General features: G+C 42.0%; 2 protein-coding genes across 3 annotated transcripts in view; both read left to right on the forward strand.

The window, feature by feature from the left end:
* The window catches only part of fibcd1a (fibrinogen C domain containing 1a), a 103479-nt gene extending 93039 nt beyond the window's left edge, over positions 1-10440 (forward strand). For both annotated transcript variants that reach the window (XM_041900405.1, XM_041900406.1), the window contains one exon: positions 9854-10440. In XM_041900405.1, coding sequence (XP_041756339.1) covers positions 9854-10116 — 263 coding nt within the window. In that variant the 3' untranslated portion in view covers positions 10117-10440. The remainder of the gene's footprint in view (positions 1-9853) is intronic.
* Positions 10441-16002: 5562 nt separating this feature from the next.
* Positions 16003-25399, forward strand: traf1 (TNF receptor-associated factor 1). The gene is made up of 10 exons (XM_041900407.2): positions 16003-16480; positions 16707-16791; positions 18931-19029; positions 19675-19836; positions 20671-20730; positions 20871-20939; positions 21064-21540; positions 24303-24486; positions 24749-24897; positions 25156-25399. The coding sequence occupies exons 1-10, from the start codon at positions 16269-16271 to the stop codon at positions 25372-25374; spliced, it is 1716 nt and encodes a 571-aa protein (XP_041756341.1). The 5' UTR covers positions 16003-16268; the 3' UTR covers positions 25375-25399.
* Positions 25400-25617: the final 218 nt, after the last annotated feature.

Here is a 25617-nt window from a genome sequence, read left to right on the forward strand (position 1 = left end):
CTTATCAATTAAAGCGTTTTTTTCATCAGATGAATTGAGGCGCTAATATAAAAAAATGAGACGTTTATTTAATTAAGATTGATGCTGCAGCAGAACTGTGTTGGCTTTAGCACAGTCCCGAGTTTTCTTTCAATACCTGCATTTAAATTATTTGTTCCTCATATTTGGTTTCAATTGAATGACATTTGGGAATAACAGATTGAGATTTGACTGTTGAAACTAATGACAAAGTATCTGTTCACAAATTGACTCGGACTAAGACAGCGCTTGTACGTTATTTCACTGTTTGCGCTCCATCCGTTCACCCACAAAACTGTCGCTGCCCTTCTATTCTTTGATACTTCATCGTCAATCCCTGCATAGATGATTTAACTATTATCCTTAACAAACATAATGGTTCTATCCTACATACACTATCAGTCAAACGTTTGGACACACCTACTCATTCAAGAGTTTTTCTTTATTTTCACTATTTTCTACATTGTAGAATAATAGTGAAGACATCAAAACTATGAAATAACACATATGGAATCATGTAGTAACCAAACAAGTGTTAAACAAATCAAAATATATTTTATATTTAAGATTCTTCAAAGTAGCCACCCTTTGCCTTGATGGTATTCTCTCAACCAGCTTCACCTGGAATGCTTTTCCAACAGTCTTGAAGGAGTTCCCACATATACTGAGCACTTGTTGGCTGCTTTTCCTTCACTCTGCTGTCCAACTCATCCCAAACCAACTCAATTGGGTTGAGGTCGGGGGATTGTGGAGGCCAGGAAATCTGATGCAGCACTCCATCACTCTCCTTCTTGATAAAATAGTCCTGTTGCAAAACAAATGATAGTCCCACTAAGCCCAAACCAGATGGGATGGCGTATCGCTGCAGAATGCTGTGGTAGCCAAGCTGGTTAAGTGTGCCTTGAATTCTAAATACATCACAGAGAGTGTCACCAGCAAAGCACCCCCACACCATAACACCTCCTCCGCCATGCTTTACAGTTGGAACTACACATGCGGAGATAATCTGTTCACCCACACCGCGTCTCACAAAGACATGGCGGTTGGAACCAACAATCTCCAATTTGGACTCCAGACCAAAGGACAAATTTCCACTGGTCTAATGTCCATTGCTCGTGTTTCTTGGCCCGGGCAGGTCTGTTCTTCTTATTGGTGTCCTTTAGTAGTGGTTTCTTTGCAGCAATTTGACCATGAAGGCCTGATTCACACAGTCCCCTCTGAACAGTTGATGTTGAGATGTGTCTGTGACTTGAACTCTGTGAAGCATTTATTTGGGCTGCAATTTCTGAGGCTGGGAACTCTAATGCACTTATCCTCTGCAGCAGAGGTAACTCTGGGTCTTCCATTCCTGTGGCGGTCCTCATGAGAGCCAGTTTTGGCATAGCGCTTGATGGTTTTTGCGACTGCACTTGAAGAAACTTTCAAAGTTCTTGACATTATCCGTATTGACTGACCTTCATGTCTTAAAGTATTGATGGACTGTCATTTCTCTTTGCTTATTTGAGCTGTTAATATGTACCAAATAAGGCTATCTTCTGTATACCCCCACTACCTTGTCACAACTGATTGGCTCAAACGCATTAAGAAGGAAAGAAATTCCACAAATTAACTTTTAAGAAGGCACACCTGTTAATTGAAATGCATTCCAGGTGACTACCTCATGAAGCTGGTTGAGAGAATGCCAAGAGTGTGCAAAGCTGTCATCAAGACAAAGGGTGGCTATTTGAGGAATCTCAAATATAAAATATATTTTGATTTGTTTAACAGTTTTTTGGTTACTACATGATTCCATATGTGTTATTTCATAGTTTTGATGTCTTCACTACTATTCTAAAATTTTAAATATTTTTTTTTAAATAAAGAAAAACCCTTGAATGAGTAGGTGTGTCCAAACGTTTGACTGGTACTGTAGATGTACATAGGGCTGTGACGATTCATGACACTTTGTTAGCCGGTTTTTGTCATGCAAAAGACTGCCGGTCTCACAGTAATTGACCGTTAATTAACATAAATACGTTTAGTATCGCCAGGCCTCCACGCATACAAGCTGCATAAAAGCCGCTGATGCGCACCTTTGCAACATCTAAAAGTATAATAAATCAATTGAATATACACCATCACAATAAATCTATTATTTATTTTAGGCAGGTCTAAAGAAACATTATGATATGGAGAAAACATATTTCAAAAGAATAGAATATATGTTGGCCTACTGTATGTTATCTGGCTATGCGCCATGCCATAGGCTGTAGGCTTGTTCGTTTAGCTGACAAGATATGCTTACACAGTTCTTTCTGAACGTTTTCAGACCCCTTGACTTTTTCCACATTTTGTTACATTACAGCCTTACTCTAAAATTGATTCAATTGTTTTTTACCCCCTCATCAATCTGCACAGAATACCCCATAATGACAAACCCAATTTATTTTTGCAAATGTATTAAACTGAAATATTACATTTACATAAGTATTCAGACCCTTTACTCAGTACTTTGCCGAAGCACCTTTGGCAGCAATTACAGCCTTGAGTCTGTATTTGGGAAGTTTCTCCCATTCTTCTCTGCAGATCCTCTCAAGCTCTGTCAGGTTGGATTGGGAGCATCGCTGCACAGCTATTTTCAGGTCTCTCCAGAGCTGTTCAATCAGGTTCAAGTCCGGGCTCTGGTTGGTCCCCTCAAGGACATTCAGAGACTTGTCCCGAAGCCACTCCTGCGTTGTCTTGGCTGTGTGCTTAGGGTTGTTGTCCTGTTGGAAGGTGAACCTTCGCCCCAGTCTGAGATCCTGAGCGCTCTGGAGCAGGTTTTCATCAAGGACCTCTCTGTACTTTGCTCCGTTCATCTTTCCCTCGATCCTGACTAAATCAAATCAAATCAAATGTTATTTGTCACATGCGCCGAATACAACAGGTGTAGACCTTACAGTGAAATGCTTACTTACAAACCCTTAACCAACAATGCAGTTTTAAGAAAAATAAATGTTAAGTAAAACATTGATGAGTAAAAAAAAAGAGCAGCAGTAAAATAACAGTAGCGAGGCTATATACAGGGGGTACCGGTACAGAGTCAATGTGCGGGGGCACAGGTTAGTCGTGGTAATTGACGTAATATTACATTTACATTTTCGTCATTTAGCAGACGCTCTTATCCAGAGCGACTTACAAATTGGTGCATTCACCTTATGATAGCCAGTGGGACAACCACTTTACAATATTTTTTTTTTTTTGGGGGGTGGGGTAAGGGGTAGTAGAAGGATTACTTTATCCTATCCCAGGTATTCCTTACAGAGGTGGGGTTTCAAGTGTCTCCTGGCGTCGTGAGGGAGCTTGTTCCACCATTGGTGTGCCAGAGCAGCGAACAGTTTTGACTGGGCTGAGCGGGAACTGTGCTTCCGCAGAGGTAGGGGGGCCAGCAGGCCAATAATATGTACATGTAGGTAGAGTTAAAGTGACTATGCATAGATAATAAACACGGGGTGGGGGTATAATGAAAATAGTCTGGGTAGCCATTTGATTAGCTGTTCAGGAGTCTTATGGCTTGGGGGTCGAAGCTGTTAAGAAGCCTTTTGGACCTAGACTTGGTGCTACGGTACCGCTTGCTGTGCATTAGCAGAGAGAACAGTCTATGACTAGTGTGGCTGGAGTCTTAGACAATTTTTAGGGCCTTCCTCTGACACTGCCTGGTATAGAGGTCCTGGATGGCAGGAAGCTTGGCCGGGCCGTACGCACTACCCTCTGTAGTGCCTTGCAGTCGGATGCCTAGCAGTTGCCATACCAGTCAGGATGCTCTCGATGGTGCAGCTGTATAACTTTTTGAGGATCTGAGGACCCATGCCAAATCTTTTCAGTCTCCTGAGGGGGAATAGGCTTTGTCTTGCCCTCTTCACGACTGTCTTGGTGTGTTTGTACCATGATAGTTTGTTGGTGATGTGGACACCAAGGAACTTGAAGCTCTCAGCCTACTCCACTACAGCCCGTCGATGAAAATGGGGGCGTGCTCTGTCCTCTTCTTTTTCCTGTAGTCCATAATCATCTCCTTTGTCCTGATCACGTTGAGGGAGAGGTTGTTATCCTAGCACCACACGGCCAGGTCTCTGACCTCCTCTCTATAGGCTGTCTCATCATTGTCGCCGATCAGGCCTACCACTTTTGTGTCGTCGGCAAACTTAATGATGGTGTTGGAGTCGTGCCTGGCCATGCAGTCATGGGTGAACAGGAAGTACAGGAGGGGACTGAGCATGCACCCCTGAGGGGCCCCCGTGTGGAAGATCAGCGTGGCAGATGTGTTGTTACCTACCCTTACCACCTGGGGGCGGCCCGTCAGGAAGTCCAGGATCCAGTTGCAGAGGGAGGTGTTTAGTCCCAGGGTCCTTAGCTTAGTGATGAGCTTTGAGGGCACTATGGTGTTGAACGCTGGGGGCTGGGGAAAAAGCAAATGGAGGCTGCACGCTTTCCCGCCGCTGCGTTTTTCAAAGATGTCTGGTAGGCTACTTCGGTTTTATAGCAGAGCGTGTACTTAATATGAACAGCTGAGAAGTAAATATAAAAACACTTATTTCACTCCACACATCAACCACTGTTTGAGGAGCACGCTCTCGCTGCGTGACAGGTGATATTCTGCCCAAACTCTGTGTGCCATGGGCTCTCCAACCCTGTTCCTGCAGCTACCCAGTGCTTAATTGGGAAACCAAGTGAAATCTGTTTGGGAACATCGATAGTAAAATATTTTCACAACGAAAAAAAATTCATTAAACTGTTGACAGCCACTTTCTCTGCGCGCTCGAGAAAGGAATAAAGGAGCGAGGGGAGCAAATGGAAATTTACGGTGGTGAGATATTCTGTAGCTAAAGGTAATGTGTCAGCCTATTAAATTATGAAAATATAAACAATGCCCTATTACTATAGGCTATTCAAAATCGCCCTGCACAATCAATAAACCAACTGCATCGCCTAGGGCTATATGTTCTCTCCCAGACTCATGGGTAGAAATGTTGGAGTGTAGCATAAGGTAACCAATCCATCCAGTATGCATAATAATACAGTCCACACTCAAAGGCGATTACTCAAATTTGTTTAATTTTGGAGTATAGGCTAGACCAATTATGTACCAAAGACATCTTAAATCAGTTTTGTTTAATGTTTTTCTGCCATGAGTAATATGCGGTAGGCTATGTATTGTATAACGGCACAATCATAATTTTAATTCAGGGTTTTTTCGGGCTTGGGCTCATATGCCTATGCATAACCTCTAATATGTGTATGAGTGTTTTGAATTAATCATCACCTTAGAAAGCGCTGTCCATTTAGTTGTGTTAGGCTTTGAAACAACATCCACAATGACCATGTTTTCCACTCAGTTTCAACCTACTGTTGAACTTCTTTCTTCAAATTGATTATCACATTGAGGTGAGTTTTAAAAGCATGATACTCTTTTGATGATTTTCGATTGCATTTGCATTGATGTCAGAGTGGTTAGAGGGACAATAGAGCCCTGAGTACCAGACCATTATGACCCGATGGTTGTTAGCGAGTTGGGTACTACCAATGCATGTCCAGAGTGCATAACAGGAGATTACCGTGACTCAATGGTCATGACTGCCGGTGTGGCGGTAATATGGTCACCGCAACATCCCTAATTGTACATCAGAGAGAAAGAGAAAGAAAGAGAGAGAGAGAAAGAGAGAGCGAGAAAAAAAGAGACAGAGAGCGAGAGAGCGAGAGAGCGAGATACAGAGAGAGAGAGACAGAGAGACAGAGAGACAGAGAGACAGAGAGACAGAGAGACAGAGAGACAGAGAGAGAGAGAGAAGCTCGAGGTGCAATTACCTGTGGTGATGATAAGGCCCACTGCCTGAGTGTCCTAGTAATGGTAAACACCTTGAGTGCTTACTCTCAGAACTTAAAAGAAACTCTTTAATGACAGTTTGTTACCTAACCGAAATATTTTAACCATTTCATTAGGAGGGCCAAAAAGGAATACGCTTACCCAGGAGTGTTGAATAATTTTTGCTACAATGCTCGTGGAGAAGTGCATAAATTCTCTCTGATGTTTTAATGTATTCCTTATGATTATGAGTTCTGTTGCATGTTTAAATACTTTCGCTGTTCTCGTGTAGGTTTCTTCTCTGATTTTTTTTATTCAAACGTGTCCTACATTACATTGCATTATATTTTTATAATGGTACAGTAGGCATCCTTTTTCGGAAGCGTCTTATGGAGTTTAAGATGTTAATCATTAATACAGTGTTTCATTATCATATCCCTGTCACGATCGTTACAGGAAGCGGACCAAGGCGCAGCGTAATAAGCGTACATACTTTATTTGTACTGAACACGACACAAAAACAATAAACAACGATGCGTGACGTCCTGAAGTTATACACAACACAAACCTTAACGGAACAAAATCCCACAAACCCGAATGAAAAACAGACAGTTTAAATATGGCTCCCAATCAGAGACAACCAACGAACAGCTGACACTCGTTGCCTCTGATTGGGAGTCACTAAGGCAAACATAGAAAACAACAAACCAGAACCCCCAACATAGAAACACACCACATAGAACAAACACACCCTGGCTCAACAACTAGAGTCCCATAGCCAGGGTGTGACAGTACCCCCCCCTAAAGGCGCGGACTGCGACCGCGCCTCAAAAAGAGCAAAACAGGGGAGGGCTGGGTGGGCATACCTCCTCGGCGGCGGTTCTGGCTCCGGGCTTGACCCCCACTCCTTCTCTAACCCCCCAAAGTACCCCTGCTGGCCGGAGCTGGACTGAACACTGGTGGAGCGGATTGCTCTAGCTCCGACGTGAAGCCTCTGACCGGTGCCGGACCAGCCACCGGTGGAACAGGCACGGGCCGTGCCGGACTGACGACGCACACCACTGGCTTGGTGTGGGGAGCAGGAGCGGGCCGAGCCGGGCTGTCGAAGCGCACCCCTGACTTGGTGCGGGGAACAGGCACGGGCCGTGCCGGACTGACGACGCACACCACTGGCTTGGTGTGGGGAGCAGGAGCGGGCCGAGCCGGGCTGTCGAAGCGCACCCCTGACTTGGTGCGGGGAGCAGGAACGGGCCGAGCCGGGCTGACGAAACGCACCACTGACTTGGTGCGGGGAGCAGGAATGGGCCGGACCGGGCTGACGACGCGCACCACTGACTTGGTGCGGGGAGCAGGAATAGGCCGGACCGGGCTGACGACGCGCACCACTGACTTGGTGCGAGTGGCAGGAACAGGCCGGACCGTACTGGGAACACACACCACTGGCCCTACGTGGGGATCAGGAACAGGCCGGACCGGACTGGCAACACACGCCAGTACCTCTCGCCGTGCCTCTACAACCTCCTTCCCCCTGGTGACCAGTGACTCCCGTAACCTGGCGTCCTCCTCTGCCAATCCGCTGGGCCGCTCTGCCGCGGTCTCCTGCTGGCCCGTCGTCCACGGCGTTAGCCCCCCCCTAAAAAAATTCTGGGCGTCTCCCCTACCCGTGGACCAGGTCTCCATGTCCCTCGCCAGCCTTTCGCCCTTCTGCCACAAGGTCAAGCCCTTCTCCTCCTCACTCGGCTTGACCCAGTCGAGGAGGCGAAGGAGATCTGTTAGGGATCTCCCTGGCGATGGCTCCTGGACACGCTGCTTGGTCACATCTTGGTGGGATTTTCTGTCACGATCGTTACAGGAAGCGGACCAAGGAGCAGCGTAATAAGCGTACATACTTTATTTGTACTGAACACGACACAAAAACAATAAACAACGACGCGTGACGTCCTGAAGTTATACACAACACAAACCTTAACGGAACAAAATCCCACAAACCCGAATGAAAAACAGACAGTTTAAATATGGCTCCCAATCAGAGACAACCAACGAACAGCTGACACTCGTTGCCTCTGATTGGGAGTCACTAAGGCAAACATAGAAAACAACAAACCAGAACCCCCAACATAGAAACACACCACATAGAACAAACACACCCTGGCTCAACAACTAGAGTCCCATAGCCAGGGTGTGACAATCCCGTCACTATGTTTACAATAATTAAATATTATAAAGGTTGCCAACCTTTTTATCGGTAATCCACGAGCTTGTTGATTAGAGGAACAATAGGTAGGCCTACATTGCTCCGGGGTACATCTTCCATAGGAAGAGAGGCAGACTGACATAGGACTACAGTTTTCCCTAATAAACACTGTGATTGCATGATTTTACTAGTATCATCACCACGCTCTTTCATCTTTATGATTTTTATTTGAATCCCCATTAGATGTTGAAGAAGCAGCAGCTATTATTCCTGGGATCCACACAAAACATAAAGCATGACAAAATACAGAACGCTAATGGACAGGAACAGCAACACACATTTTAACTAAGAACACTACGAATAAAGAAAAATAATAAGAAGAAAGAGAAAATAAATAAAAATGAATAATGCTAAGAATAATGTGTTAGCTGTGTGCGTGTGTGTGCGTGCGTGCGTGCGTACATGTGTGCGTATGTGCGTGTGTGTGTGTGCGTGCGTGTGTAGTGTGTGTGTGTTAGAGTGTGCGTGTGTTTGCGTGTGTGCGTGTGCGTTTGCGTGTGTGTGTGCGTGTGTGTGTGTGCGTGCAGATCAGAGGGAGGCAGGTAGAGAGGCTGTAGGCTTTATGTACGGCAGTAGTGGTGGCCTTATTAAACCCTATGGTGTACTGTATGTCTCAGGGATGTAATGTAGCAGCCAGTGGCATGTTAATCTCCTCTCAGTGAATCACCAAGCTCTACTCTGCAGGTGCTGATTCTGCTGTGACTGGACCAGACAGCTGCTTCTTGCCCACATAGCACCTTGTTTTCTTGTGCTGATATCCTCTCAGATGTTTATTTTGCTTCCAGACAGTATATTATGTCTTCATTGTCTTGTAATCTTGGGCTGATGGTAACGAGGAAAATCTATCCCCATCTATCACACAATGCAGAGCACAGATCCTGTTGTATATTTCAATTTCCCACCAGGAGCCTCAGTAGAGACAGATTTAACTCTTGTTTTTCCAGGTGAGTTGGCTGAGAACACCAAGTTACACTGTAGTATGAGAGGTCAGATTGGGAATTTAGCCAGGACACCGTGGTTAACTCCCCTACTCCTATGACAATGCTATGGGATTCTTACAGACCGCATGATTTGTTTTGTTCTTGAAGACTGTGAAGAGACACACACACACACCACATGGGAACCGAAAATGTATTTCTATTCAAAATCCTATTTTCCCTAACCCCTAACCCTAAACATAACCCTAATTCTAACCCTAACCCTAATTGTAACCCTAACCCTAAACCTAACCCCTAAGCTTAAAATAGCCTTTGTCCTCATTGGGATGTGGGAAATGCCCCCACGAGGGACAATTTTCCTTGTTTTACTATTCTTGTTGGGACATTTGGGGATTTCAGGTCCCCATGAGGATAGAAGAACAAGACCACAGACACAGACACACACAACCCACACATATCTCTCTCACGCACACACAATCACACACACACATAGAACCTGGCTATAGGGAAGTAACTGACTTCCCTGTCCCTGTGGTTTAAAAAAAAATTCAATTAGCAGTATACTGTTATATTTCACGCAGCAGTAATGGTCCTTGTTGTTAAACCTCTCACACATATACCACCATACATGTCATCATGATCCTGCCAAAATGTAAAAGTGCTAAAATGCTGGATGTGAAGGAGGTGAGCGCTAACATTCAACATCTCTCATTCCCCACCCTCCCTCTCTTTCTCTGTCTCTCTGTACTCCCTGCTGCTGCACCCACCCCTCCTTCTGTTCTGTCTGTCTCTCTGTCTCTCTGTGTGTCTGTCTGTCTTTGTAAGGCGACTCAATGCTCAAACACAACGGGATGAAATTCACCACCAAGGACCAAGATAACGACCACTCAGAGAACAACTGTGCCTCCTTCTACCACGGCGCCTGGTGGTACCGCAACTGCCATACGTCCAACCTGAACGGACAGTACCTGGGTGGGCAGCACACCTCCTACGCCGACGGCATCGAGTGGTCCTCCTGGACGGGCTGGCAGTACTCCCTCAAATTCACTGAGATGAAGATTAGGGCCACGAGAGAGGAGAACAAATGAGATGGAAACGATATTACGAGAAACCATAGACTAATGGACTTAGGTGTTTTTAATGACACTCAACCTGCCGAGAATGAGAATGAGGACTCTGCTCGTACTGTAATCCCTGTCCAAAAACATTCTAATCCCCTCTTGTGGTGTTGTGTTGAAGCCTCCGAGGTTTTGTAACCTTCTGCAATCTCTCGCTGATCTGATCATGTTTGTAATAATTATGTGAAAATAATGCAGGCAATGTCAATACTACAGTATCGTTGTGGAATTTTGAAATATGAAATGTTAGGATTTCTCTCATTCCCTTAAATTAATAGAATTTCTTACAGTTTATTTTGTCTGTCCCTGTTGCTTGTATATACAGTTAACTTTGCATCTGACAGCATCCTGAGTTCTCCTAAGTGTTACGCAAGTGGCTTCAGTGAACCAAGTTTGCTTGATGAGTAACCTTGCTTGAGACCTGGAGACTTGTGTTAGCTCTCCGAGTCAGTTACATGAGCTCCTGGTTGACCCCTAGCTCCTGGTTGACCCCTAGACATACCTTGTGATCATGTGTCAGTCCTGTGCCCAGTAAGACACATTCTTGACAAAGACATTATATCAGTGAGACAGGGGTTTTCAAGCCAATCACTTCACAAATGGCAGCCTCGTATTTTACGTAACATTTTCAAAAGACAGTGACCCCACAAGAGTGGCTTTGAGCGGCATGCGTGTGTGACCTGTTACAATGATAGTAGAGAGAATGAAGAGCGTAGGTGAGAGGGCTGGGCCAGCGGGCTGGGCCAATTATAATCAGAGGCCTGGATCTGTGTAGACTTCCAGTTGGTGGTGGAAACCTTCTCAGACAGTAGCTACTAGCCTATACGTTCAGCTCGTTGTCTGAGGAGGCTTCCCTGTTTCTCACTTTCTATCCTTTACTTTACAATCACTGAGAGACAAGTCTGTTCACCGATATGCTGTCTTGACTCAACTGAAATCAGTCGTTTCAGTATACTGGTTTTTGGCTGCGTTTACACAGGCAGCCCAATTCATTAATCAGATCAGCTCTGAAAAAGATCTGATGTGATTGGTCAAAAGACCAATGAGTGTAAAAAAGATCAGAATGTGGCTGCCTGTGTAAACACAGCCTTCTAGTCTCAGTCCTCTTCAGTGAAGCGTGTGTACAGGAGGTGGTTAATAAAGTAAGGCAAACCGTTTTCTGTACTCAGTCAGAGTACCAAATATTGAGATTCCCTTACGGGCACCCACAGTAGAAAAATCAATCCAAAACACATTATTTGTGTCATAATACAACGACTGCTGGCAACTCATTCCCCGCAAAAAGCAGCCATTTGACCAGGCGTTGAATGGCATTGTGTCACTGGTACAGTAGGACTGTATAGTGTGTTTTTCTCCTTTACAGTGATTTGACAATTTTACATCTGTGTGGTGCCTCCTAAGCTGTAAAAGTCGGAATGACAACGTGTCAGGTAGGTTAGCGGCAGGTAGGTAGCCTATAAGACTGCTGGGCCAGTAACCGAAAGGTCACTGGTTCAAATCCCTGAGCAGCCTAAATGAAAAATATGTTGCTGTGCCCTTGATCAATGCACGTAACCCTAGTTGCTCTGGATAAGAGTGTCTACTAAATGACAAAAATGTAAAACATTTGCTGTTACAAAGTTGCAATGGCATATTGAGGCTCACAACTTGGAGTCTTGAGACAACATTATGTGTTTACTATGAATTCCGTATTATGTTGCAGCCATTGTTCATTTACTGTAATCATGTATTTATTTCCTTATTTAACCTCTGTTTGTTTTGTCATGATGTGGCTAGTGTTTCCATTTAAAGGTTGAGTGAAAACATATCTTATTAGCCTCACCAATATGTGATAGGTAGAGAGTTTAGCGGAACCTCAAAAGATGGAGTCGGCAGTAGGGGAAACTGCGCCACTGTCCGCCCCATGGCCGTTGTTATTGTTTTGTTCATGAAGCAGGGCAGAGATGTCCGTTGGGAAAAAAACAGTGTTTGTTGTTTACAATAACTTCTTTGTTGTTGTAATATCGCAATCTAATGTGGCAGTTTAACCATTAAGGATTCCAGCTTGAAGGTGAGATTTTAATGTTGATATTATTTTGAGTCTGTTTATAATGGAATGCTGTTGTTGTAAAAGAGCCCTCAGTCCAATATGAGCACTTTAAAAGCAGATACGTTGAGATTGACATACAGTAGAATTGTTATGTTTTTGTCTCAAAAGGAATTAAAAAATAAACCATTGTTTAGATGTGTAAAGTTCTCTCATCACAGCATTTTAAGATGAAGGTTTGAAGGGGCTGGGTGGTAACTTATGTTTAGAAGCTTAATAAAGGTATCTTACATGTACTAAGTACTAACATTTATCATTTTACAAGCTTGCTTTCTTATGATTGTAGCCTTATGGTATAGCTCAATAAAATTAGATGATAATCTATGATTCCACGATAAGAGAGATGTTGAACAAAACATTCTAAATAAGAGACTACTGTCAGTTTGTAATTTGGGGGAGGGACAAAAATATTGTTTTTCTACATAAATAGGCTGCTATGATATATTAGAAATATGATATCCTCCCTGAAAATGAGTGTCTGTGACTTTAAGGACCTCTGGAACCTCTAGTGGTGATCTGTTGAACTGCATCCTTATCCAAGACCCTAATAGGCCTAACCCACCATCCGTGGAAGTTACTAAGGCGTGAAATTGTGCATGTTCTTCAGTTTAACTCCCCCTTAGGAAGACGACTGACTTCTGCTGTTCTCATCGTTTTTTCCCCCTAAATGCACAATGTCCATCAACGTTCTCTTTCGCTCCATTTTTCTTTTTGTTCATGAACCAAAAAAGAAGCAGAAATGGTTTGTTGAGTGGAACGGAATGAGACCAGGCAGACATTTGTAAACAGTCTATCATATACTACAATGACTATTAGCTCTGGATGTTTTCAATCTAAACCAACTCTCGTGACCGGGCTATTTCCCGGGATATGGTGATGTCCATTGCTTTTTCTTGAATCCTTTGACTGTGTTTGAATGTTCTCAACAGCATTTATTAAATACTCATTTTGTAAATGAGTCTCCGTTGGTGCATTGGAACTATTTCTGTGTCATCCCCATGTTATATTATCTATGCCTGTAATTACTCTTCACAAGTCAGGGAGGCTAGAACAAGGCTTTCTAGAGGGGGGCTCATAAGTAGGTAATTGAAAAGATGAGCCTAGAATAGATTGTGTGTCTCTCTCTCTCTCTCTCTCTCTCTCTCTCTCTCTCTCTCTCTCTCTCTCTCTCTCTCTCTCTCTGCAAAGCCTAATTTCTGGACACTTTGACCACTTGAAATAATATGAGCTCCCTCTTGCAGGCATCTTTAAATGTTGCAATCAAGTGTTACAGACCAGGAATGGTGAGACGGTGCCTTTGGAAATGTCAGTGGGAAGTTAGCCTAGTTTAGAAAGAAGGAAAGAAGTCCAATCTCTTGATTGGTAGAATTTATTTATTTTCTGCAATATTTTTAGCAGGACAAAATGCTTAATAGTTTAAAAAGTACAAATGGTATCAAACAGCTGCAATCTATGTGTGGCATGTCAACACGTTTTAAAAAGGGAATGGGGTATGTTGAATATCTAGAGTAGTCTTGAAGCAAGCACATTAATTATGGCTTTAGGCACAACAAACCTTTGTCAATGAGGAAGCTAAGCATTAAGAATTCAATGGATGGATGGAATAGCCGATGACATCCAAGCATCATTATGCAATTTACAACAGGCCATTATGGCACCAGGAAACAAGTAGTTGATGCATAAACAGAGAGTCCTCAACTGTGTGTGCCCCGTCCAGCCAAGCACTCTAATTATCCCATCATATGGCAGCAATAGACTCATTGGGTGAAGTATTTGACAATTACATTTTCACAGCAAAGGGCTGTTATGTGAGGAGCACAAAAGGAAATGGGGAGCGATACGGTGTGTCATCATTACCCTATAAGAAGCCTGTGTTTCTGTTCTGTTTCTCAGCAGACTTGGGTTCAAATACTATTGGAAATATTTTAAATACTTTAGCTCTAGTTTGCTCTACTCTGCCGGGAGTACCAAATGGGAGGGGTTTGCACTCTTGTGATTATTCTATTGGTTCCATTGTGCCAGGCAAGCTCAAATTAAGCCCAGATCAAGTTTTTGAAATAATTTTAAATAGTATTTGATTTGAACCCAGGTCTGTTCCTTATCAGGCTCAGTGAAGTACATAGACACAGACAGTACAGTTTGATGTTTACAACAACTCTCAGTTCTTTGTGTGTTCAGACTGAACTGCATACAGTTACTGACACAAACGGTCAGTTCTAGAAAATCTCTCCTATTTAGGGAGGTGTCCAAGTAATGTGTAAAACAAGAGGGGTGGAGAGTTAGTGATGCGTGGGTTGACTCATAACCCGCAGTCCACATGCTTATACCGGCAGGTTTAGGGACATGAAATCGTCGCGGGCAGGTTGAATAAAGAGAAAACAATACCTTTAAAAAATCCATAAATGTATCATTCTTGTGCAACTTATATCTATAGGCTACATTGAGGTTTTTCTTTCATTATTTTAGGCTATCTGACATTAGTTCATAAGCCTAAGCTTCAGGGTCTAACTGTATGCGCGTAGGGTAGGGGGTAATCTGAAGCATCCATTTAGAACTTCCACTCACCACCAAATATGGTGATGAGAGGAAGTCCAGTGGCAGAAAGTTGGAGAAGATAGAGCTAGATGAAACTTGGATGACATTCTGCAAATTGATGAAAAATTCAATCTCAATACAGTTTTTTGTTCCCAAAACTAGAGTCTGTTACGAACAGAATGCAATACGTTTTGTAAACATTAATCTTTCTAAAAGTTTCGAAAAATTGCATTGATAGGAGTGCAAAGGCGAATTGAGTTATTGCACACACGCACTTCACAGAGTAGGGGTTCCCTAATGGCAATATGCAAATACATGCTAGAAAGCGCCAATAGGATCTCGCTAGCTTGTGCTTGGCTCTGCCCACGTCCTTGCTTGTTCTGCCCCCTATGCTTAATTTGCTCCAATTGGTAACAACAACGGTGGTGTATCTTGGGTTAGTTACTAGTATCTTTGGTTGTACTGTACAGTGCTTCAACTTTGAACTGATTATTTTAGAATAATACTAATGTGAATAGAAAATATGCTGTTTTGCCAAGAGAAATGGATCTGGGCTATTGTGAATGCTCCTGTAAACTGCACTTTCAAAACATCCTTGCAGATCACTTGCATCACTGTTAGTTTTGCCATGGCAGCCTGTTGCCATGAAACAACAAAGCAGATAGTTATGGGTCAGGTTTATGGGACCTTATGAGGAGTCAATGCTTATCTCATATTATGTGTTGTGTGTTGTTTTTTTACAACCGCCATGTTTTAGTAATGTGCTCATTATTGTAATCATCTTCAATTACCTAACTGAGTTATTCTGTATATTGAAAAAAAACAATCAATTTTTACTGACAGAAACAGCAACATAGGCAAACTTGTCACATAAATCAGGGGCAGTGTTCAGTGTTGAGTGGCAGGATGTGTGGAAGTGGTGGAACAGGGACTTTCCTATTTGGCGGATGTGACGGCCGTGGAGGCAACTGAACCCCCTTGCAATTTCTGAGAAACAGGTTACAATAACTGTGTGTGTGTGTGTGTGTGTGTGTGTGTGTGTGTGTGTGTGTGTGTGTGTGTGTGTGTGTGTGTGTGTGTGTGTGTGTGTGTGTGTGTGTGTGTGTGTGTGTGTGTGTGTGTGTGTGTGTGTGTGTGTGTGTGTGTGTGTGTGTGTGTGTGTGTGTGTGTGTGTGTGTGTGTGTGAGAGAGAGAGAGAGAGAGAGAGAGAGAGAGAGAGAGTGAGTAGGGGGTAATAACATTACGTAAGCTGGCTCCAGGAAATATTTACCCCTCATTTGCACACCATGCTTGGAGTTGATAACTTACTCACCGTAAAGTACAACATTGCTCGGCACCACATGGGGTTTTAACATGTTTCCAGGTTACCGCAGAGGGGAAACCCACGGTAGTTTTCTCAGTTCAAAAAGGTTACAAAGGTTGACACTATTTAATGGACACATCATATAGTAGGAGAGAATAGTGACAATTACTATCTTAAACATAACTTGGTGAATTATAAATGGAGTCTAGTTTAAAACCAGCTGGCAACTTACACAGTGATCCATCTGCACCAGGTGAAAATGAGTATCCTTCTGGATTTCCTCAAAGTATTTGCGATGATGTACCCCAGCAGAAGTACCTGTGCAGCAACTGTAATAACGTACTGAATGAGGCACGTCAGACTTTGTGTGGCCACCGCTACTGCCTCGCTTGTGTCAGTTGGTTAGTGAGGTAAGGCATTTCAATTATTTATATTCTAAATTTTGTGAAACATCTTCAACAATAACCAAAGTTAACCATTTCCTCATTTATCATCCACACTCTTGCCAGTATGTAACACAGCCTACAAGTTTCCCTTTTTTGCCTTTCCCTTAAGTTAAGATATTACAATTCTGTTAACATATCTGTGTATATTGTATTATAAATCTAATCCCATTTGTTCATTGTTGTTATTTAGTAATAACAACAACCTTGTTTGCAAGATGTGCAAAGAAGAAGATCCAAGCTCAGAGAGTGAAACAAGCATACTGACATCAGACAATGTATGTATAGCATTACTGAACTTTGTATACATGCTGGAATAGCACAAGTTGATAGGGTTGAATGATACAGCAGACCTATATGACCTTGATTATGGACCCAAAACAATTATGTCATGCATAACTTACTGTAGATAGCTCTGCAGACAAACCTTCTTTAACAACACATTAAAGAGGCAATCTGGGATTGGTACATTCTTTTTTAACTTTTACATTTATGATATATAGCCATGGATTGTTGAAGAATATAACTTATAAATGCCTCATGAGCTTAGCTCAACTGTCGTAACCCATCAGAAACCAAAATACAAGCCTGTTTTACTCCATTGTTTGTAAACAATGTAATTGTTAATAAACACGGGTATGATTCAAAACATGGTTAAAATTATAATTTTGATCTCATGGAGGGTCAATCCTTGCATCCATAGCTCCGTCTAGTGTTTACATTTCTCCAGCCCCATCCACCATCCATCTACCTTCCTCAACCTTCCATCTACCTTCCATCTACCATCCATCTACCTTCCTCAACCTTCCAGCTATCTTCCTCAACCTTCCATCTATCATCCAATCTACCTTCCACCTACCTTCCCTTACCTTCCATCTAACTCGGGCATTTACCTTTCATCTACCTTCCATCTACCTCTGGCATTTAAGCCCTTGAATTCCTACGCAAAATAAATGTGCAATAGTAAGTATTGTAGCTGGATAGATTAAATTATCTACTATTATCTGACGTATGCAGCGTTTACCGTGAATGCAGTCTCCGCTAAAGCAGGAACATGACCTTTAATTACATGTCTACTGCACTGTAGCGCAGCTCTTCAGCGCTAGGGGTTGAATAGAGCCCTAGATATTGTTTATAAAACTGATAATTGAATTAAACTCTTCAAATCCCCAAAACAGGAGACTCATAGGTCTGACAATGACAGTGACATAATCTACCCCTTCTAATCAGAGCCTATATTCTGATTTTAGATGAAAGGCCATAGAAATTGAACTCACCAGAGAATTGCATTGACCTAAACTATTTCATTGTTCTGGTCTAACTCTTCTCAGTGGTGTAAATAGAATGGCTGTAGAGTTCACAATGTTGAACAAGTTGAAATGTGTCTGATGTGAATTAGTCCATTGCTGAGGCTCTGAGTCCATAGAAAAATAATTACTAAAAAGGATATTCCCATTCAAGTCAAAAGTCAGTGTTATTTTTCTATGACTGAGACATGTGTCTCACCAATAATTATAGTGATAAGTAATATGTTAAGTCAGCAGGTAACATAAAACTAATACGTTAGCATACGTGACATATAACTACAATGGTTAAAAGGCATTATTTTTGACTTATTCTAATGAGCCCATGTTGGTCATCACCGTAACCGAATGCTTGTGATCTAAGTCTAGGCCCAGCAGAATGTGGTTCAGCATGAGCTCCTCCAAACATCCTAATCAGAACAACAGACACTCCATAATCAGCTCACTTGTTTAATTAGAATGTTGGTCTGTTGTGCTAAAATAATGGGCCCGTAGTATATTCATATCAATATGACGGAACATTTGGAAAAATATATTTTCATGACGGATTACTCCTATATTTTGATTCAATCGGGTTAATGAGGCACATTGAGTACTTAGCGAGCATCACAGCGCAATGGAAACTAATTGCTGAAGCTTGTAACAGTAACTCACATTTTGTATCTTACATTTAGCATTCACCTTCCCTTTTCTATGGTCACAAAGCAAAGGCTTGACTGCCTCCGACTGTTCCTTCCACAGTGGGTGCATTGTTGGTCGTCAGTTTTAAGTAGCTACTGTTGTATTGAATGATTATTATGATGCTGATTAAAGAGATAGAATGGCTTTGTGTGTTTATTGCTTCTGAAATTCAACAGTATAGAGACACAGACAGCAGCACTTCAAAGATCTACTTCAAACTGTATTAGCTCACAACAATGAGAGCCGGAAAACTTTGTCATTCAAACCAGTATAGCACTGAAGAAATCGGCAGTGTGATAAATAGAAATCAGGCCATTCTTTATTATGCATAAACATTTTCCCTCTGAGGATTAAAGTGATTTAAAGTGGAAGTACTGAATTAGTCATTTAAGTACTAAAAGTTGATCTTAATTCTCCGATGTGTTACTCCAGTTATTCAGTGATGCAGCCATCAATAAGGAGATCTTGGAGTTGAAAGTGCATTGTGCTAACCAAGGTTGCTCCTGGAGGAGTATTCTCAAGGACTTTGAGGTATTGACACTTTTTTACACATTTGAACGATACAATTAAGAATCTACTTTTTTGTGACAGTGAGACTGATATAGCTTTATTTTGTATTATAAAAAAATACACTGTAATGGGTAGGTAAAATGTAAAATGTTCTTTACAGTACTTACGTAATTAGATCAGGGTCAGGGGCCAATTTGTCATCTAAACTAAATTAAAATACCAAGTCCTCTTGTAGAAAACTCAGACCAAATCTTTTAAATTGGTGCCAAAATAATTCAAACATTTTTAGAGCTAAGTTATTTCGATCCCAATGCTACAATTTTAATGAGGACAATACTTACTGATTATACATCATCCAATGTTGCTAAGACAATTAGGTTGTTTATTATAAGTATATCATCTCATAAAGTTTAGTTGAAATGTTGCCTTTGAAAGTTTATTTGAAAAAGAAGGGGAAACAGAATCTAATAAAAAGAACAGAGGTCTATTTTGAATTATCTAGATCAAGTTCAGAAAAAATTGGCCCCTGATGGCTGATATTGACTTTGCGCTGAGATCGAGATGTTGATGTTGAAATTAATTGATTCACTGAAATGTTGTGCTGAGCTCGGGTTGGTTATCAATTGTTTTGTTGTCCTTTCTGAATTGTCTTGAATCCTCTTTCAGGAGCACCAGGGGCAGTGTGAGTATGCCCTAATCCCCTGCAACATAGGCTGTGGTCACATGGTGTTGCGAAAGGCCTTGGCCTGCCACCTGGAGAAGGCCTGTCCAAACAACATGTCAGTGTGCTCCGCATGCTGCCACTCTATGAGCCCCATAGAGCTACAGGTAAGACAGGCCCAAATAATTCAGTTCCAGCAGTGCATTCAGTAGCTGTCAAACTAACCACCTCATCTGAGTTGCAAGTACTGCCACTGACAGGTCTCGCTGACATTCTCAGATGTTCAGCCCTGGTATGAAGTGTTTTTCCTCCTACAAAATGGCTAGATAAGACGTAAAGAGTTCCATGAATTTTGAAAGTTTGGAACACCCCCAATAGAAATGTAGTGCATGCTGACTAATGGAGTTATGGAAATAAATAGCCAGCGTAGTTTCCTGTAGTTCTAAACTGCAGGAGCTACAGTAGTAGGGAATTTGAACAAAAATACATTGGAATTGGTCTCTAGTGAAAAACCTTGGTTGGGGTCTTGGAGATTGGTTCAGTATGACATTGGAGGGGTCCACGCAGCGCAGCTGAAGCTGCAGGGTCTCTAGTGTTTACTGCTGCCCCATATTCCCTTTCGCTAGTGTTTTGAGGAGGATGGGGGGCTGCCGAGAGCTTTGGACTGCAGCGAAGGGGAGCAGAAAGCCACAGAACACTTTAGACTCAAGTAAAGTTAGGTTAACCATTAGGGGTAGGGCATCATGATTCAGGATAAAATGTATACAATTGATTGTAAGAACCGATTGCAAAAGCTCTAAGTGCAGACTACTCACTACACTGAAACAGTAATACTGTACTACTTTACTGTTCTACTGTACTGTACTACTTAAGTAATACTGTACTTAATCAATGGTATTACTAGATATCTCGTGTAGCTATTGATTCTATGAAAAAAAAACTGTAGGCTTACATCTGACTGTTTCTGTCTATCTTCAACATTTTTGTGTGTTGTTTTACAGACACACTCATGTCACAGTCTTGGGGAGGAAAAAGCTGATAAAAAACAAAGGAAAGGAAAGGTAGGAAAAAATATGTTTGTTCTTAATGTAGCGGCTGTCAAATCCAATTATGTTATTTGTTGTATAGCTGATGGTTGTTGTGAAACACTTTTTTGTTGCCACATTAGATGTTAATTGTCAAAATTGTCTTGATTCTACAGAATAATCCTATTCCAGGTTCCAAGGCAAAAGAGTATTGTGTTTTCTCTGAAGTTGGTTGCACATTTAAGGTTTCTATTAATTCCATTATTGCATTACAATAAATTGGGCATCAAATACAAAGAGTGTGGCATATTATAAAGCTTTTGCAGTACAGTTATTGATGTTTTTGCCTTCTAATCCCATGTATTTTAGGGGACCACAGAGAAGCTGAGAGTGCATGAGAACAGTAGCCATGTTGGCCACCTTCAGCTCCTGCTGCGTGCCGCCACCACCACCAGCAGTGACCTGCAGGCCTCCCCACTAACAGCCCCTGCCTCAGGCAAGGAGGAGAACAGGGCTATGGATGAGCAGCTGCCCCATCTCAGAGAGGCTCTGTCTGGCCTGACACTGCATTGGGACATGGGACTGTCAAGGGGGGATGGGGAGCTGGAGACGGAAGGAGGGGACGGAAGGGATAGCTCGGCAGCTCACAGCCTGCGAGATGATGATCAGGTGACCATCCTCCTGGACCTAGGGCGACAGATAGACACACTGCAGCAGAGGGTCCAGATATCGGAGAACATCATCTCCGTCCTGAACAGGGAGGTGGAGAAGACCCAGCTGAGCATGGAGGCTGTGGAGAGGGAGAACCAGAGCAACCAGGAAATGATTTATCACTTAGAAATAAAGGTACAGTATATCTTGAGTCAGAGCATAAACTCATCTTTGTGGACCAGCTGATTAATTCCAGAGCACGCAGTGAACTTCCAAAAAAGTTTAATCACACTCCAATAAGTTCAGTTGAATCATACTTCTTAAAACAACCATTAAGAAGTGCATGCGTCCACTATCCTCCCAAAAGTAGGCTAATATGTTCAAGAAAGTAACTTTTCTGATGCTCCTAATTTGCAGTGGTGGAATTGTAGCCTAAGTATTGCTGCATTCACCCACTATTCTTGAAGAAATGCTGGTCTGGCTGAACAGTGAGGGGGAAGGGAGAGCATCAAATGTCACATATTGGTCGGAAAAATGGACTGTTGCCTAGAATGAATTTGGCCTTCCTGAAAAATATCCATTTATATGCCACTTCCGCAAGCATTCCTCCCTCACTCTTAGAGTAGACGGCCTCTTCTCATGTAACAGTACATATTGATGTAGGATCTTAATTTGAGCCAGTTTGCTACAGCAGGAAAATAATCCTGCAGCAACAGGAAATGTGAATCATTATGTAATAGACATTTTTGTAGGGGTTGATAAATTTTTCGTAAGGAAAAATCAAGTCTGAAATTTCAAAGTGGAAATTACGAACTTTAGAAGCCTTTTTAAACCTGAAAATACACTACGAGTTAAACATTTCCTGAATTGCAGGAAAGTTCTACTACAACAGGGTGATCAAATTAAGATCCTACATCTGTAGAATACAATAGGTACTTTATTTATCCTAAGAGGACATTTTATGTCAAACAGCAGCAGACAAAAAAGACACACTGTACAAGACAAACAAACAGAATACAAAATCAGGAGCCATAAAAAGTGCCATAAACATGCCATACCATTAAAGACCACAAAATATGTCTTCAGAATGCACAAGCTATTGTTGATGTGAGTCATTTTATGAAAATCACAATTCAACAACGCCCTTACTCATAATGAATGGGAAACTATATGTCATTATCCAGTGACAGCTGTCGGGGATTTCAGCTTTTGGGGGATTTCCTACTGTAAATATTTGATCAATCTGTTCTTAAGAACATATTTCCTGCAATTCAACACATTTTGCCATGACTTATGCCATGTTAATGATCTGAGTGAGAGTGACTAACAAAATCAATGGGGGCCCCCTGGAGGTCAGGGCCCCTGGGCACGTGCCCTCCGTGCCAGGTCAGTATTCGGCCATGATTACTACAAGTATAGATAACTGGCTAGACTAATTTACCAATCTAAATATTGTTAGCTGACATGGCTAATTGTGTGACTGACAAAGCAAGAGAAAAACTGCTGACGCACAACCAAATTTCGAACTTGCACCTTGTGTATTCTAATATTGTAAACCTCAACAGTAAGTTGAGACCCTGACTGAGTTCCTAATAAAACATTTAAAAGTTATTATTACATTTTTGGGGTCGGGGGCCCCCTAGCGGCCGGGTGGCCCTAAGCGACCGCTTATGTCGCTTATACCTGTAGCCGTCCCTGTTTATCAGTGAAACACATTACAATGGTCTCTGTGCTTTTTGCACTGGCCACTAAAATGTATCAGCTTAATTAACAGAAGAAAGCAAGGTAATTGTACATTGTCAAGAAGTTTTCATCTGTTGTATTCGCTGTAATCATATGCTCCAATATTTATCTCAAATCAAAAACATAACTTTCTTGAACAGTGAACAAACAGGAGAAGTAATTATATATTTTCCATATAATCATATCCCATATCACAGTCAGGTGAAATGGAACGATCCTAAACATAATATTTGTCTATGTATTATCTGACCAGGATAATGGGGCTGAGAATATAAACTTGTCTTTGCTTCAGATGATTCAGCACCAATGCAATGTCAACACTTGCGACAACAATACATTTCAGGAAGTTCAGCGGGGAGAGAATAAATTGTAGGGGGGACAGAATAGATGTATCTGACAACAATGACAATACAAATGTTTTCTGTGTGATGTCTGTTGTTTGTATAGGCCCTGTATAGGTTCCAAAAGGGTTCTTCGGTTGTCCCCATAGGAGAACCCTTTTGGGTTCCATGTAAAACCCTCTGTGGAAAGGGTTCTACATGGAACCAAAAATAGTTCTACCTGGGACCAAAAGGGTTCTACATGGAACCCAAAAGGGTTCTTCAAAGGGTTATCCTATGGGGACAGCCAATGAACCCTTTTAGGTTCTAGATAGCACTTTTTTTCTAAGAGTGTACTGTATTATACAGATGTAGGATCTTAATTTAAGCCAGTTTGTTACAGCAGGAAAATAATCCTGCAGCAACAGGAAATGTGAGTTGTTATGTGAATTATAAATAACGTAGAAAGCCAGGCATAAGGCCGAAACTCATGCTCTTTATATTTTTATTTTTTATTAGCACCTTGCACTTTCAATTTTTGTATTATTTTGAGCATGGATTCAATTAATTTAATCGGCCTCCTTGGGTTATTCCTCCTCATGGTTTTGAGTGCGAGTACTTTTTTAACTCTACGATTATAAATAACTAACATTTTTGTAGGGGTTGATACATTTTTCGTAAGGGAAAATCAAGTCTGAAATTTCAAAGTGGAAATTACAAACTCTAGAAGCCTTTTAAAACTTCAAATACACTACAAGTTTAAAATGTTCTGCATTGCAGGAAAGTTGTCCTGCAACATGGTGATCAAATTAAGACGTCTGTATGTGGAGGATGTTGAATCTCCTGAGGAGATTAATAAAGTTGTATTGAATTGAATTGAATATTGCCCTGTAGGTGACAGAGCAGGAGCATAGAATGGCCAGGAAGGAACTGGTCATCAGCTCCCTGAAACAAAGTCTCAGCGCCCACCAGGAGGTCTCTTATGACGGGACCTTCATCTGGAAGCTGTCTGACCTCAGCTCCAAAATGAAGGAGGCCGTCTCTGGCCATGGGAATAGACCAAACCTGTACTCTCCAGGTACAGTACTCTTCCAACTTTAACTAAAACCGAGGAACCGGTGGTGAAGGGCAGTCTATTCACACGGAGAGACAGTCTTCTATGCACATGACATAAAATAGGCATAAATTAGAAAGTGCTTCATTTGAACTAAATTGTTTTTATGGAGATGCTTTGTTGAAACATTATACAGACAGCACTGGGTCAGAGGCACCAAGTTCCCGCCAATATTAGTTGTATCCACTGAAACACTTTGTGTTTGTGTCCTCTCTCCTTCTTCTAGCATTCTACACAGCCAGGTATGGATTCAAGGTGTGCATGAGGCTGTACCTGAATGGTGACGGGGTGGGAAAGGGCACTCATATCTCTCTTTTCTTTGTGATCATGAAAGGGGAGTATGACCTACTTCTCTCATGGCCATTCAAGCACAAGGTAAGGAAGGCTCTCTGTGTTATACCTGTGTAACATACATCATAAATTGTTTATTTAAAGGGATGAGGTTTTCAACTGAAATGATATTTGAGATTTGTGTCTACAGTAAATAAAACCCAACAAAAACTCTGCATGACTCTTTGTAGATGTAGTTCTCATCTCTTTCCCTCTGCATCATTAACATAATAAAAAATGATCAGCCATCTTGTGAGTGTCTGTCAGACATGTTAATGTCTAATCAGCATATCTCCTCGCCAGGTCACTTTCTTCCTGCTTGATCAGAATCACAGAGAACATGTGATTGACGCCTTCCGGCCCGACCTAACCTCATCATCCTTCCAAAGGCCTGTCTCAGAAATGAATGTGGCCAGTGGTTGCCCGCTTTTCTTCCCTCTTGGTAAACTTCGCTCGCCCAAGCATGCGTACTTGAAAGACGACACAATCTTCATCAAGTGTGTTGTTGACACTTCATCCTGAGCCATGCTTCAAATGATCTATCAAAGGAGGGGTGGGGGATGGGGGGGACGGACGGACGGACGGGGGGATTACAATAGGGACTAAGGAATGCGTTGGTTTTCACACCAACCTTATGTTATGTTGAGGACACTTTTAGGGTTCAGAGAGCTAGATATTTTTTTTTGCTTTACATATAAATATATATTTAATCTATTCTTTAGAAGAAGAAAAAAAATTCTGAAATATCATTGTATGGTTGTACTT

Source organism: Coregonus clupeaformis, chromosome 16 (genome assembly GCF_020615455.1).
Source record: "Coregonus clupeaformis isolate EN_2021a chromosome 16, ASM2061545v1, whole genome shotgun sequence".
Taxonomy (NCBI): domain Eukaryota; kingdom Metazoa; phylum Chordata; class Actinopteri; order Salmoniformes; family Salmonidae; genus Coregonus; species Coregonus clupeaformis.

Bases quoted from the DNA above. Each gene is read 5' to 3' on its own strand.
- traf1 (XM_041900407.2), top strand. From the start codon at position 16,269: ATGGAGTCTAGTTTAAAACCAGCTGGCAACTTACACAGTGATCCATCT. The intron at 16,481-16,706 runs GTAAGGCATTTC...GTTGTTATTTAG, and splicing joins TGTGTCAGTTGGTTAGTGAG to TAATAACAACAACCTTGTTT. The intron at 24,487-24,748 runs GTACAGTACTCT...TCCTTCTTCTAG, and splicing joins ACCAAACCTGTACTCTCCAG to CATTCTACACAGCCAGGTAT.